We start from the raw sequence: 16,404 nt of genomic DNA on the forward strand, positions 1-16,404 counted from the left end.
ATGGCAGAACTTTAGGTTTGCACAATTAAAGTGCCCTAGTGCAACAAATCTGCTTTTTAAAAAATGACTTTTTGCAGTTTGGAAAGTAATGAAGAAATGCATTGAAAAGTGTGGGATGAATGAATGACTAATGAGAAGATATGTAAAACGCCCCACAAGCAAATCAGGATGAATGCAGGATGAATGCTCATTGTAGCATAACCCCCCTGCAAACAAATCAGAATAAATGCTTAAAGACTAGATATAATCGAACCACTCTGTAAGCATTGGGCAAGCAAATCAGGATGAATGCTCAGTAAACAGGTTGCCTGGAGAAGTCCATAAATCCAACATGTGAATAGTCCTTACAGCCCTTCACAGCTCCTCTACTCTAGGTAAAACTGTCTACAGGCATACCCCGCTTAATGTTGCCCCACTTAACGTTGCCTCGCTAAAACGTACATGCTCCATTCGTCCCCATACCCCACTTAATGTTCGCGCGCTTCGCAATAACGTATACTTTATTGGCATGACGCTGCTGCCATCTAGTGGTGATTGCGTGCACTACAAGTGAAGACAATTGCCTCACTTAACGTTTATTTTCGCTTTAAGTATACTCTCCGGTCCCATTGCAAACGTTAAAGCGGGGTATGCCTGTATTGTGATCTTCTGCATGCCATGTAGCTGTTAAAGGTTGTGGCGCCCTGCCTAAGAAAAGATAAGGTGGGAAATGACACAAGCGCCCTTCCTTGTCAATCACGCTTGCTTGCTTATATATATATATATATATATGAACGTAATTGTGATTAACCAAACAGAGGTTTTTATTATATTAACAAAACGTTTCAGCTTCTGCCTTCATCAGCTGCCAACATACAAATGCTGTTACCAAGGTGGCAGTTATAGAGCTTTGAGGATGGAATGCTCAGAGGGGCTTCATTTGCAGAAGCTAAGTAGTGGTGGTACTGTCCTCCAAGTTCAGACCATGTGGTGCCAATGTGTCCACAGAGTAAATCCAAAAGTTCTCCCTTTTGGTCAATGCTGCTGGATCTGCTGGCATCTCTGTCGCTGTAATGGAAAAGTCCAACAGGCTGTGACCCTTGATGTTAAAATGCTTTACAACTGGTTGCTCCATTTTTTTTGTCAAAATTGCCGACTTGTGGTTCCTGAAGTGCATGCGTAGGTCAGTTGTGGTCTTTCCTACGTATTGGATATGACATCCTGGTCTTTTGCACTCGATGATGTAAACTATATTGCAGGACCTGCAGGTGATGTTCTGTTTGATGTAATATGTCCTGCCTGTCCTAGTGCTTGTAAAAGTGGCTGTCTCCCTGAGGTACACACAGGTGATACAGTGTTTGGAGTGACAAGAATGAGACCCTGGATTGGTGATAGATGGCTTAAGCACAGCTCTCACCAACAGTCTGCGCAAATTAGGAGGTTGGCGAAATGCTATAACAGGAGGCCTGCTGATAGCTCTGGTAAGATGTTCAGAGTTTGCCAGCAATGGGTAGCTCTCCTTGATTGCTCGGTGATAGTTAGGAGATGCTGGATGGAAATCTACCACAAATGGAATCCGTTGCTCTCTGCTCTTTGACACCTCAGTATGATGGAGGAGGTTTTGATGGAGGCTTGGTGGATGTTGCAATTCATAATATGTGGAGAATATCCTCTTTGAAGAAGGTGTTCTTTAAGTTCACTGATCCTTCTCTGGTATTTATCTTCAGTGTTGCAAATAAGTTTGATTCTCAGAGCTAAGCTATACACAATGTTCTTCTTTATATGCCTAGGATGGCAGGATTTCCAGTTTAAATAGGTGTGGGCATCAGTGGGTTTGCTGTAGAGATCAGTGGCTGTTTTATTGTTTTCAATGGTAAGAAGGACATCCAGAAAAGGGATGTGCAGATTGTCATTTGTACTATTAAATGTAAACTCAATAGAGGGATGGATAGAGTTGATGTAATTTTTAAATTGTTCCAAACTCACTTTACCATTCGTCCAGACCATAAAGATGTCGTCAATGTATCGCCACCATATAAGTGGTTTGTTGATGGCCTTTTTGAGGATCTCCTGTTCAAGTTTACCCATAAAGAGGTTTGCATATGATGGAGCCATGCGAGTCCCCATAGCTGTGCCTTGTAGTTGCAGGTAGTGTTCTCCATTGAATGTAAAGTTGTTACAAGTCAGGACTAGCGTAGCTAAAGTTGTGAGCACCTCTGTTGGAGAATTGTTCATATCTCTGGTGTTAAGGAACTCATTTAAAGCCTGAATCCCATCATTATGTGGTATATTGGTGTAAAGAGATGTGACATCTAAAGTAGCTAGCATAGTATTGTTGTGGAATTGATACTGCTTGTTTAAAGACTCAATTTTAAGCAAGAAGTCCTTGGTGTCTTTGATATACGATGGGTGGTTTTGCACCATGCTTTGTAAATTTAAGTCAATGTACAGAGAAATCCTTTCAGTAGCTGTGTTGTTACCTGAGACAACTGGGCGACCAGGATTGTTGGCTTTGTGGATTTTAGGCAGCATGTAAAACCTTCCAGGGGTGGGATTTCGATTAACATGGAGACCAGCAGTTTCCTCTTTAAGAAGTTTCCTACTTGTAAGGTTTTGTATAGATGTAATTATTATTATTATTATTATTATTATATTATTATTATTATTTATTACACTTATATACCGCCCGACTAGCAAAAGCTCTCTGGGCGGTGAACAACAAAGGATATAAAATACACAGTATAGTACAATAAAAACATATAACATAAAAACAATGAACGTTCGAAATCAATTACAACAAAAGAGATCAATAACTTAAGTTAAAAATGCAGTGGGAAAGAGGAAGGTTTTGACCTGGCGCCGAAAGGATAGCAATGTCGGTGCCAGGCACACCTCCTCGGGGAGACTGTTCCACACTTCAGGGGCCACCACTGAGAAGGCCCTAGATCTTGTCATCACCCTCCAGGCCTCCCTATGTGTCGGAACCCGGAGGAGGGCCTTCGTAGCAGAGCGTAGTGAGTGGGCAGGTTCGTATCGGGAGAGGCGTTCTGACAGACAGCGTGGTCCCGTGCCGTGAAGGGCTTTGTAGGTTAATACCAGCACTTTGAATCTGGCCTGGAAGCATATTGGAAGCCAGTGCAAGCGTGCCAGAACAGATGTTATGTGCTCGGACCGCTTGGTCCTTGTCAACAATCTGGCAGCCGCATTTTGCACTAGCTGCAGCTTCCGAACAGTCTTCAGAGGCAGCCCAACGTAGAGCGCGTTGCAGTAATCCAAACGCGAGTTTACCAGAGCATGTACTACCGATGTAAGGTCCTCCTTACTCAGATAGGGACGTAGCTGGGCTACCAACCGAAGTTGGTAGAACGCATTCCGTGCCACCGAGGCTACTTGAGCCTCAAGTGAAAGGAAAGAGTCTAAGACGACTCCCAAGCTCCGAACCCAGTCCTTTAGGGGGAGTGTAACCCCGTCCAGGATAGGGTATGTATCCACCATCCGATCAGAGAAGCTATCCACCAGCAGCATTTCAGTCTTGTCAGGATTGAGCCTCAGTTTGTTAGCTCTCATCCGGTCCATTGTCGTGGCCAGGCAACGGTTCAGCACATCGACAGCCTCACCTGAAGAAGATGAAAAGGAGAAGTAGAGTTGCATGTCATCAGCATACTGATGGCAACGCACTCCAAAACGCCTGATGACCGCACCCAACGGCTTCATGTAGATGTTAAAAAGCATGGGAGACAGAACTGACCCCTGCGGAACTCCACATTGGAGAGCCCATGGAGTCGAGCAATGTTCCCCAAGCACTACCTTCTGGAGCCAACCCGCCAAGTAGGAGCGGAACCACAGCCAAGCAGTACCTCCAACTCCCAACTCCACAAGCCTCCCCAGAAGGATACCATGGTCGATGGTATCAAAAGCCGCTGAGAGATCAAGGAGAATCAACAGAGTTACACTCCCTCTGTCCCTCTCCCAACATAGGTCATCATACAGGGCGACCAAGGCTGTCTCAGTGCCAAAACCAGGCCTAAAGCCCAAATGAAATGGATCTAGATAATCGGTTTCATCCAATAGCGCCTGGAGCTGGTCAGCAACCACACGTTCCAAGATCTTGCCCAGGAATGGAACATTTGCTACTGGTCTGTAGCTGTTGAGATTTTCTGGGTCCAAGGAAGGTTTTTTCAGGAGTGGTCTCACCACCGCCTCTTTCAGACAGTCAGGGACCACTCCCTCTCATAAAGAGGCATTTATCACTTCCTTGGCCCAGCCAACTGTTCCTTCCCTGCTAGATTTTATTAGCCAAGAGGGGCACAGATCGAGGATCGAAGTGGTTGCACGCACCAGTCCAAGCACCTTGTCCATGTCCTCGAGCTGAACCAACTGAAACTCATCCAATAAAACATGGCAAGACTGTGCTCCGGACACCTCGTTAGGGTCAACTACTATAAATTGGGAGTCTAGGTCCCGGCGGATGCATAGAATCTTGTGCTGAAAGTGCTCAGCAAACTCATTACAGCGAGCCACCGATGATTCTGTCGTGTCCTGCAGGCCTGGCTGAAGTAGCCTGTGGACAACTCGAAAAAGCTCTGCTGGGCGGCAAAGAGATGAATTAATGGTGGCAGCAAAATGTTGTTTTTTAGCCGCCCTCACCACTCTAACATACAGCTTGGTGGAGGCACTAACCAGCGCATAATTGCATCCGTCGGGAGTTCGCCTCCATCTCCGCTCAAGCCACCTCCTATCTTGCTTCATCGCTCTCAGCTCTGGAGTATACCAAGGAGCTGTATGAGCTCTGCACAGGAGGGGGCGCACAGGAGCGATCGTGTCAACAGCTCAGGTCATCTCCACATTCCACAGGTCAACCAGAGCTTCAACAGGAGCGCCAGTCCTGTCAGTCGGAAAAAACCCCAGAGCCCTTTGAAAACCTTCAGGATTCATTAGACTCCAGGGGCGGACCAATTTAATAGGTCCCCCACCCCTGCAGAGGGAAGAGGCTACTGAAAGTCTAAACTTCAGCAAGCAGTGATCTGTCCATGACAAAGGGAGAGATATAAAACTCCCCACATCCAGATCACTATCCCCATGTCCAGTCGCAAAAATAAGGTCTAGAGTATGCCCCGATACATGTGTTGTACCACTAACAAATTGAGACAGCCCCATGGTTGTCATGGAGGCCATGAAGTCCTGAGCTGCCCCAGACAAAGCCGCCTCGGCATGGATGTTGAGATCCCCCAGTACTAATAGTCTGGGGGATCCAAGCAATACCTCTGAGACCAAGTATTGAGATCTGTGGTGATATCTTTGTCAAGAAATCTATATGCTGTTTCATCCTTTAGTTGTCTTTGACCTTCTGCTGTAGTGTTCAGTACCACAACAGCACCACCCTTATCTGCAGGCTTGATGACAATATCCCTTCTCATCTGAAGGTTCCTTAGGGCTATTCTTTCTTCTTTTGAAATGTTGGCGTGAATAGGAGTTGGTGTGTGGTTGTTGATGACTCTGTTTATTGATAAGAGAAAGGTTTCTAGGACTGGATTCCTGTTAATGTCCGGTGTCCAAGTTTTAGGTGGCAGAAACTGTAGCAGAGGTTATATATCCCTTCCTCCCGATAGGAGCCCAGGGCGGCCTCAGAGTGGTTTCTTCTCTTGAAATGAGAAACCTTTCCTTTTCCATCTGGCTTCATGCCTTTCTCTGTCTTGACTCCCTTTGATAGAGCAGGCCCAATCAGAATTTTACCCTCTCCCTTATAGTCAGCTGCAAGAACTAGAAGATGCAAAGCTAGAAGATTCCAGCCAAGCCATCCATGCCATTAGTGCACGTGTGAGAGCTATTGAGCTCATATCTGAACACTATTGCTTGCCAGGCAGTGGCTGCATTTGTAGTCTAATGTGGGTGATCTAATTTGTAATCTAATCACACTCCATCTCACACTCAGTGTTGAGAATGCTCACTCCTCATATAGGCTGTTTTTAGAGCTCCCCCCCCCAGGTTTTGTTTTTTTTAAATATGCTTTTGCAGACCTCAGGGCTCCCTTGCATAAATTTATACTCCCTCTACAAAGCCATCAATACTCACCACCGTAGGGAACAAGTACAAACTGCAACAATATGTTGCAATATGTTATTCAGTGTGCCAGGCAGGAATGCCCCATTCTAGGATACTTTTCCATTTCCCTGCCCCTATCCCCACCAGAAACTCAACATTCTATGACCACTAAGCATGATCAGTCCTTGCTGGGCTCTTTGTGGGTGTATCGAGGGGGAATTGCTACCTCACTTAGTTAAATATATATATATATATATATATACACTATATGCCAGCTATCCTGAACATGCTAATATTCTGAGCATGCTTACCACTCTCTTGTTTCTCAGTGTTCCTGTTTGACTACATCACTGTCAACAGTCACTCAGCACCTGAGTTTGCTATCAGGCAGAGTAAGGCTAATAATAAGATCCCACAGCATACCTTCACAGTCTCCGGACAGAAAGATACATAATCATTTGCCATATACAAACAAAAGTTAATACACTTACTTAATGGCACTCAGCCCCAAATGCCAGAACGTTAGTAAAGAAAAAGTGATATATACAAATGGCAGTACAGCAAAGGACAATTTTTTTTTAAAAGGCACATTTTAGGAGAATGATTCCTGAGAGACTCACCACTTCACAGTGGGCCTAGGTGCCCCAAAAGTCTCACAGTGCAGGATAGCTGTCTGGTTCTCTACCACACTGTACACTATGCCATCTTGGGTCAGGATCTCTGCTGGCAGACCTGGAGTAAATCAAGAAGGTAGATATGTGGTTGGGGGCAGGACACCAACTAAATAAATAACTGGTTCTATCTCCTCAGTCAACCTCTCTAAGTTTAGAGGGGTCCTACAAGTACATTGGACTAGCTACATAGTCAGCTTTGGGATGTGTGTGTTGGTGTGTGTAAAGACATTGCAATTCAGTGTGAAACAGCAAAACAGTCCTATGTTTCCATTGTATCTCTGTAAGTAAAGGGCTTTGGATAGGATCAGTAACTAGAGGTCCCCGGACCTAATCTACTCTCTCCAGAGGACTCTCTCTCCACACTCCCTCCCCAAATGCCAACCTGGGGCAAACTAGGTGTGAAGCAGTGGCATCTGTGGCAACAGAACATATAGGCACACCACTTTAGGGGGCTGGGATTGGTCTGCCAGCTCTCCACCCATTGCTAGATGGCTCTCCAAGAAAAGTAGTTAGAGGCTTTTTAAAAAAATGAAAACTGAAAATGCAGAGAAGGAGCCTAGAATACATTTTGGGTACTCTTTGCAATGAGAGAATGGTAGCACTGCTGGGGTGGTGTGGTTGCCCCCCCTCCCACCAGACAATGCCCAACCTTGCCACCTTCTTGAGCTGGCCCAGCCCCACTTTGATCCAAGGCGAACAGATAAACTCACGGACAACTAGGATGTATGCATTGGCCAGGATACTGCCATGTTTATTTTGGGCTTGGCACTGGATCACTGCTGTATCATTTGGCTGGACCTTGCGGAGGATCAAAGCTCCTGGCAGCACCTCCCTTTTGGGGTCTGGCATCACCTCTGAAACCCAGCAAAAAATAAAAGGTTAGGCTCTGGAGGGGAAGAATGACAACAAGGCATCTGTTTTTCTCACCCGCATTCCTCACCTTCTAGCGGGATCCCATTTATTCTCCACATCACCTCTGGTTTGGGTTTCCCATAAACCTCACAATCCAAGCGCATGGTCTCTCCCGGTGCGTAGATCTGGCTCTCTGGCTTTTTTATCCAGTATGGAGCAGCTGAGAAAAGATGGCTGGAGTGAAGGTGGTGCACACACAGATACACACACTCTTAAGACTGATCTGCAGCCTCGCTGCTAACTCCACAGAGTCTAATGACGTCTCTCAGTTCATCTCTGTCAACTTTCGAACACCTGAAAGAGATTCAGGATACCCCTGCCCTGCTCCTGACATTGAAACACTTTCATTGCTACCTTCAATAACGAATGTAAAGCCAAAAGTTCCAGCTATTGTCATCTCTGTTGGTAACTTCCTGATTAGGCTACTGCACTGCATAGTATAAATGTGTAATACATTTAAAATGTGACTGGTCAAGCTGAAGTTCTAACCTCTTACAAATACTCAGAATTTCACTTATAATTCGTGTTCCACATCACACATGCATAGAATACTGAGCTGCCAAAGATTGTTGGGTAGAGCAGGGTGCTCATTCCCAGTGCGGTCTCTTTGCTGCTGAAATTACTAGGCAACTGAGAGAAGAGGTTGGAATGGAACTTCAATTGAGAATAGATTTCAATTTGTTCAAACAATGTTATAAATTTTAGAACATTTTAGAACATGCAATTTGTTCTAAAACTGCGTGCACTCAGTACGTTTTTGTTTTTGGGATAGTTGCCAGCTCGTTATTATGTCAGTGGACAGCTACCAGCCCTCAATTAATACAGATGTGGCTGGAGAGATTAGTACAATTGGTTGTAAGGAAAATGATCAGAGGTAAGGAACCTGTGGGCCTCCAGATCTTGCTGGACTACTACTCCCGTCATCTATGAACGTTGACTTTGCTGGCTAGGGATGATGGGAGTTGGAGTCCAACAACATCTGGAGTGCCACAAGTTCTTTCACCCCTGTTTTAGTCAAACAACATTTCAGTAAGTGAGTCCAGGCTTGCCTCTTCCAAAGCTGACCTTATTCACATTCTTCTCTATTAACCTCCTTTTTCCTCCTTCCTCCCCTCCTTTTTTCATTTTCTCCTTGGGCAGAGCTAGAATTACAAGAAAAAAAGAAAGAAAGGGGGCTGATGCCTCCCTGTATTTCTTCCTCTCTCCTTCATGGTAACATTTTGTATAACACAACATGATATCATCACATGGTGCATCCATCCCACCTCCACCCACCCCCCACACATACATAATTGGCTGTCAATGGTGGGGGAAAGCACAGCATGACAATGTTGCATCACAAAGGGTGCTGTGCTACACACTACTAGGAAGTAGAAGGGTGAAAGGATCATATTCAGGAAAAGTCATGAGTTTTACCCTTCACAACTAAGCATGCGGGTAGTTTGGGTGAAGGAGAGACCTATCAGGACAGTGTTGGATGCCAACAGTAGCTTACCCTCCAGGGTTAACAGCAGCTTGGGGGGGATTTGATGGGGCCAGTGAAGGAGTAAAGGGTTAACCTCCCTCCTTTTTGTCACTGTCCTGACAAGGTTCCCCCCACCATGCCTGATGATGACAGTGATGATAATGAAAATAATAATTTCATCCTGAAATCAATAGTATCTAAAACCTTCTTGATATACTTAGTCTGGAACATGCCCACTGTTTTTTACAATTTGATCTTGAAAATCCGGCCCTGGTCCCTTGCTGAATATGGAGAAGGGACCATAGCTCAGTGGTAGAACATCTGCTTTGCATGCAGAAGATCCCAGGTTCAGCCCCTGGCATCTCCAGGTAGAGCAGAGAATGCCCCCTATCTGAAACCCTGGAGAGCCGCTGCCAGTCAATGTAGGCCACTGTTCTTCATCCTTGGATCCACAGATGTTGTTGAACTACAACTTTCATCAATCCCAGCTAGCTTAGCCAATGGCTAAGGATGATGGGATCTGCAGTCCAACAACATCTGGGGATCCAAGGTTGAAGGACAATGGTGTAGACAATACTGATGGACCAATGGTCTGACTTAGCATAAGGCTGCTTCCTCTGTCTCCCCTCTGGCTACTGATTTCTGAAATAAATATCATGTCCCCTGAGATTCCTATTTCCCCTGCTTAGCTGATGCTCCCTCTTATCCCACCAGCACCTAAGGGCTAAGTCTGTGGGCGTACCTTCAACAGTCACATAGTAGGTGTGGGTGATAGAGCCATGGGTGTTGGTAGCAATGCACTGATACTCTCCATCGTCATCCTCCACCACGTTTGGGATGCGTAAGGTTTTATTTGCATTCTCAAAGACCACCCGGTCTGAAAGATTCAGTCCATTCATGTTGATCCATTTCACAGTTGGTGTAGGGCTGCAGGAAGAGGGAAGAGAAAGAGTGTGGGTGAAATGGCCTTCTAACTTTATGCCAACTAATTTGATAGCTAAGAGCAGCCTTCCCCCAATGCCCTACAAATATTTTTGGACTGCAACTCCCACCTTCCAATGGATCATTGGTCCATGCTCACGGGGTGATGGGAGCTGCAGTCCAACAACATCTGGAGGGCCACCAGGTTGGGGAAGGCTGGTAGGGGCCATGATGTATGTCCTGTTCCTTTCCCTCCCTGTCCTCCTCCCTTCAGGGGCAGTAGCGTTATGACATTTAATTGATGAATTGGTTAATTGATTAAAACATCTTGATGGACTAACAAGGAAGGTTTTGTTTAAATCTTTAAACATTATTTTTAAAATAAGCACTTATAAAAACTGCAGGTGGCAAGCTTCATCTTAAAAATGGAATCACTTCTTGTGTAAGAAGCAAAGGGGGCGTGCTCCTTCTAAGATGATACCTGCTGTGAAATATGTGGGTATCATCTATAAAAATCAGGAAGTATTTTTTTTCTTTATAAGTTTTGGCTTGCATCAAGATTCAGATAGTTCCACTTGGCATCCATTAAAATCAATCCTAAATATACCTACTCAGAAGCAAGTTCTACTGAATTCAGCAGGGCTTACACCCAGGTAAGCGGAGTTAGTAGCATTATGTTTGTCTTTCAACTGTCCTACTCAGAGCGGACACACTGAAATTAATGAACCAAAGTTAGCCATGTCTATTAATGTCAACAGGTCTACTTTTAGTAGGACTAGCACTGACTACCATCCATTAATTTTCATGGGTCTACTCAAATATGCTTAACTTTGGAAACAACCCTTACTCATAATTCATTCACCCCATTGATTTCAATGGGATGTACATTTAATTAACTTAAGGGGAAAACCTTACACACATTCTTGGAAGTAAGTTCCATTGGACTCACCATGGAGTAAACATGGATAGGAATGCACAGTTAGTCTAGAGCCAACCAATTGTGTTTTACTCATATGCAGATTTATGGAGATTTAATCCACTGGTCAACACTTAATTGACTAAACTCTTATTGATTAAAAGTTTTCTTTAATAATAATAATAATAATAATAATAAATTTAATTTCTGCCAATGGCCACTCTAGGCGACGTACAAAATCATTAAATACAAAATGATAAAATACAGTGATAATACAACATACAATATAAAACAGTGTAAAAACAATGCAGCTGCAACAACAATATTAAAACAGGGCAGGAGGCATTTCAGTTATAGCAATTAACCCTCCCCAAGTAATCAAGTAACAGGGTTAACTGGCAGCTGTTGAATTAATTTACTACATGATGACTTGGATATTTGCACAATGAGAGCTTCTAGAAAACATTGCTAGATTTCACCAAAAGGTTATCAATGCTCATGAAAATCTATTAACAGCACAATTCTAAGTTTCCAGATCTTTTTGCCAGGTTCTATGTGAGCCCATTTCTATTTGTCTGGGTTTTGAAAAAAGCTTTGCATTACAGCAGGGGTTCCCAAACTGTGGCCCATGGACTACCAGTGGTCTGCAAGTTTTATTCAGCTGATCTGCAGCATGTCTGTGGATTTGTGGTTGAAAGTGAGATGGCACATGCATTGCATTAAATATTTGTATTGGTTTTTAATCATCTTTTTATTGTTTCTTTAATTTCTTATATTGTAATTTAATGTATTCCAGTTCAAATTCTACAGAATACAATAAAATATAATATATAAGAAAAAGAAGCAATAAAATTACAATTAAAAACCATACAGCATCTAGCACAGTGCATTACAATTGCTACAACAGGCAAAAATCATTAAGTGGTCTGCTAAGACCCTTAACAATTTTCAAATGGTCTGTGGATGAAAATGTTTGCACTACACATTCCAATGGACTCTAACCCCTACCCCTGCCGGCATCAGTTAAAACTGGCCCAAGACATGAGGGAGAAAATCCAAGCGGTATCCCCATCCACACACATCCACACTGTTAACTAACATGAGACACAATCCACTGGGAAGTTCTCCTGTACAAGACCACTCCCATTAATTTGAATGGAACTTGCATATGAAACCCTATTGGTGGATTAGTTGTTCCCTACTCAGCTGGCCTTAGTGTCACCTGAAGCAGCCACCATCTCTTAATTCATGGTACAGCCACAATCAAATATTTGATTAATGAATCAGTGAAATGTGCATAAATGCACAAATGATTAAGCCGACTATTTTGAACAATAATTTTTTTTGATAATATCTGAATGTCCAATAGCATATATCATCTTAGAAAACTGCATTATATCCAAAGTAAATGTTTGTATTAAAAATAATTATTTTTTAAAATCTGCTGCCCAATTAATTGGGGGCATTTTTTCAACCTGATCAGCCAATTAATCAACGAAATGTTGCAGCTCTAAAAAAGTTTTCTAACTCACACACCCTGCCATTGCCCCCCAACATCTTTCTTATCTCTGCATTCTACAATTATACAATGCCACAAGGTCCATAGGCAGGTCAGGTAACTGTGGTTTTATTTATTTATCTATTTATTTTTGTTTTTCTTTATTTGTTTGTTTTTTATTACATTTCATCCTACCCTTTCTCCATTGAGCTCAGGGTGGCACATATTGTTCTCCTATCTCATTTTATCCTCACAACAACCCTGTGAGGTATACTAGGCTGGAGAATTGGGACTGCGTGTCAGTTACGCAGAAAGCTTCACAGCGATGTAAGGGCTTGAACCTAGACCTTCTCGGCTACAGTCCAGCATGCTATCACTGCAACACACTGGTCCCTTTTCAGACTGTATTAGGCACACGACCCCCTAAGCCTTGTCTCAATGGGACACTAAATAAAGTTGTTGTTTTCCTTCCTCTTAAAGCTGCTCTTTATTGTTTCTGGCATCATCCAGGCACTGCCTAATAACACATAATGAAACCATGATTAAGCACATTGCCAAAGTGCTTCCTAGTTCACCATCCCTGGCACTTTCTCCTCCTCATCAGCAGCAAACCTGTGGCTAAGAGGCCGGATGGGCTGAGTCTCCCCAGAGAAACTAATGAACAAGATATTTCCCTAATTACAGAAGGAACATTTTGGATTTTCAGACCTGCCTTTTATACTTCCAAGACCAGATGGGGTTGCTTCATTCTATGCAGTCAAAGGGGAGAAAGGGGGCTGCCCCTGCCTGCCAGACTGGGCTGGAGCTGCCAGCGTCCTTGCCAAGCCCCACTATGGAGTGAAAACTAAAGTTGGGGGCAGGGCTGGTGCTATCATTAGCCAACTAGGCAGCCGCCTAGGGTGCAGACCTCAGAGGGGCGCAGTACTGACCTTTGAGGGGCACAGTTTTATACAGATCAGTTTTTTTTAACCCTTGGAAAAAATGCAACTAAAATAAATTTAGCAGTTTCAAGTTTTGTGCTTTTCATTTTTTCTACAAGACATCTGTTTTTGAAAATTGAAGTTAGCAATTTTTTTGCGGGGGTGCAAGTAGCAGTGCCTTACTGGTCCTTCTAGCTCAGTACTGTCTACAGCAGCCTTTCCCAACCAGTGTGCCTCTAGATGTTGTTGGACTACAACTCCCATAAGCCTCAGCCAGCATTGCCAATGGTCAGGAAAGATGGGAATTGTGGTCCAACAACATCTGGAGGCACACTGCTTGGGAAAGGCTGGTCTACAGTGACTGACAGCAGCTCTCAAGGGATTCAGACGGGGTCTTTCCCAGCCCTAACTGAAATGGAAATGCCAGGAATTGAACCTGGGATCTTCTGCATGCAAAGCGTGCACACACACAAACACTAACTTGCTCATATACATACTGGTACCGCTCATGCCTACTGAATTGGTCACCAGGCCTTGGAAGGAAGGAAGGCTTAGGAAACATACGTACAAAGGCATTTCCATTGAGTGCAACACCCATTTGATTTTGGTGTAGAGGCATAGCTCATCTTACAGATGAGACACATATTTGCTGGTAAGGATGAATGAGAAACAGACATTGTTAATAGACTCTGGGAGGCTTGCCAAATAGCCACTCACCTAGTCACCTGCAGAGGGACAGAATCTGCTCTAGGCAACCAAACGGAAAAGATCTGTGAGTTCAAAGGAAGGCAATAGTGCCCCTAAACCACTAGTGGCTAACCTATGGCCCTCCAGAGTTGTAGGAACCAACATATGGAGGGCACCAAGTTAGCCACTCCTGCCCAAAGCTAACAGAGTAATGGAAGAGCACTGGGGGACACCTGTTGAATTTAATAAGTGGTGGGTTTAAGACGGGGTGAAGAACCTGTGGCCCTGCAGATGTTGCTGGACCACAACTCCCATTATTCTTGATTCTTGGTTGGGGTTGTGGGAATCCAGAGCCAAACAACATCTGGAGGGCCCCAGGTCACCCATCCCTGGGCCGTTGGCCTGTGGGGTAAAAGGTTCCATTCTGTCTCCCATGCTCTTTAACAGTTATATGAAACCGCTGGGAGAGGTCTGTGATGTTCCTGCTTGTAAGGTAAATATGGTAAGTGCTGTTTATATAGAAGACATATGGTAAGTGGAGTGAAAGAGGAGGGGGGAGTACATGAGCAGTAGAATGCTGGATGATTGGCTGAGCGTTTGAGAGGCTGGGAGTATAAATGGAAGAATGACAGTTGAATCTGGGCGGATGTTGGGAGTGTGGAGAAAGAGGGGTTTGAGGGTGGAGGTCAGGAGTGTGGAGAAAGAGGGAGTTGGAGTTCTGATTAATAATAAGTCAAGTACAAAACAGGAATAGATGAAACCATACGCTTGTGAAACATTCTAAAACTAATCTTGTTATTTCTGATATTTAATAAATACTTATTTGGTTTACCAAAGGCCTGATCCTTGGCTGGGGGATATACATACCAGAAGGGAGGGCAAGGTAATTACCAAGGCTGAACAGAAACAGTATCTAATGGTGGCAGCGGTGAAGGGAGGAATAATAACAATTCAAGTATCCAGAGCAACCCAGAGTTGTATGAGTTATCTATAAATATACAAGGGGGTTGGGAACAGCATAAGCACGCAGTCACAAAAGTAACCAGCTAGAGAGAGACTCAGGCAAAGTCTCTGGAAGTATTGGTTATAGGACGTGACTGGTGGTGCTGCCTAGCAGGGGGATCTAGTGAGATCTGTGCTAGAGCGGAGTGAGAAACCATATAAAGGACGGTCCGAACTGGTGGTATCCCTGGTGGTGCCTAGTGAAAGGCAGTAGCCACAAGCAGGTGGGAACCAGACAGGGAGAACCAGGGAAGGACGTCACAAGGTCATCAGGAGATTTGGAGTACAATGTCATCAATATGCTGATGACACTCAGCTCTATCTCTCCCTACCACCTGATAGCAGGGAGGGAGTGCTCATCCTAAACCGGTGCCTGGAGGCTGTGAAGGGCTGAATGTGGGCTAACAAACTGAAACTTAATCCAGACAAGACGGAAGTACTGCTGGTCAAGGGAAAAACTGCACCAAGGACAGGGTTGCAACCTGTTCTGAATGGGGTTTCACTCCCCTTGAAGGAGCAGGTCCACAGTTTGGGAGTCCTCCTGGATCCTGCCCTGCTGCTTGAATATCAGGTGGCTGTGGTAGCCAGGAGTGCTTTTGGCCAACTCAAACTGGTCTACCAGCTGTGTCCATTCCTGGAGGCAGTTGACTTGGCCACAGTGACACATGCATTGGTGACATCGAGGCTTAATTACTGTAATGCACTCTATGTGGGGCTGCCTTTAAAAATGGTTCGGAACTGCAGTTGGCTCAAAATGCAGCAGCCAGAATGTTAACTGGAGCACGGCGCAGGGAGCATATCACCCCTGTGCTTTATCAACTCCACTGGTCAACTCCACTGGCTCCCAATCTGTTTCCTGGTTCTGACTTTTAAAGCCCTAAATGGCCTTGGACCAATATAACTGAGGGACCGCTTGCGCCCATGTGTACCTGCCTGGGATTTAAGATCATCTGCCTCTGGTCTCCTCTGCGTGCCTGGAGTGAAAGATGTTAGATTGACAGGCACGCAGGACTGAGCTTTTTCAGCTGTGGCCCCCAAGCTTTGGAATACTCTACCCCAAGAAGTCCACTCTGCTCCCTCCCTGTTGGTTTTCCGGAGACTTCTGAAAACGATCTTGTTCCGGAGAGCCTTTGGGAGGGACTGAAGGTAGAGCCTGACACTCATTTGATGCCTTCTACGTTAAAAAGGGAAAAAAAGAAGATCCGGGGAATTACAGGCCGGTCAGTCTGACTTCAATACCAGGAAAGATATTAGAACAGATAATAAAAGAGTCCATTGGCAACTATCTAGATGACAATGCTGTGATTAGTAGGAGCCAGCATGGGTTTGTCAAGAAAAAATCCTGTCAAACTAATCTCATCTCTTTTTTTGATCGGGTCACTAGCTTA

The 16,404-nt window shown here is 44.4% G+C and overlaps 1 protein-coding gene across 4 annotated transcripts in view; it reads right to left on the bottom strand.

The window, feature by feature from the left end:
* L1CAM (L1 cell adhesion molecule) overlaps positions 1 to 16,404 on the bottom strand; it is a 138,516-nt gene that overhangs the window by 59,641 nt on the left and 62,471 nt on the right. For all 4 annotated transcript variants that reach the window (XM_061614255.1, XM_061614256.1, XM_061614254.1 and 1 more), the window contains 4 exons: positions 9,815 to 9,999; positions 7,636 to 7,767; positions 7,406 to 7,549; positions 6,642 to 6,753 (listed from right to left, as the gene is read on the bottom strand). In XM_061614255.1, coding sequence (XP_061470239.1) covers positions 6,642 to 6,753; positions 7,406 to 7,549; positions 7,636 to 7,767; positions 9,815 to 9,999 — 573 coding nt within the window. The remainder of the gene's footprint in view (positions 1 to 6,641; positions 6,754 to 7,405; positions 7,550 to 7,635; positions 7,768 to 9,814; positions 10,000 to 16,404) is intronic.

The sequence above is a fragment of the Rhineura floridana genome, chromosome 3 (assembly GCF_030035675.1).
Source record: "Rhineura floridana isolate rRhiFlo1 chromosome 3, rRhiFlo1.hap2, whole genome shotgun sequence".
In the NCBI taxonomy this organism is placed as follows: domain Eukaryota; kingdom Metazoa; phylum Chordata; class Lepidosauria; order Squamata; family Rhineuridae; genus Rhineura; species Rhineura floridana.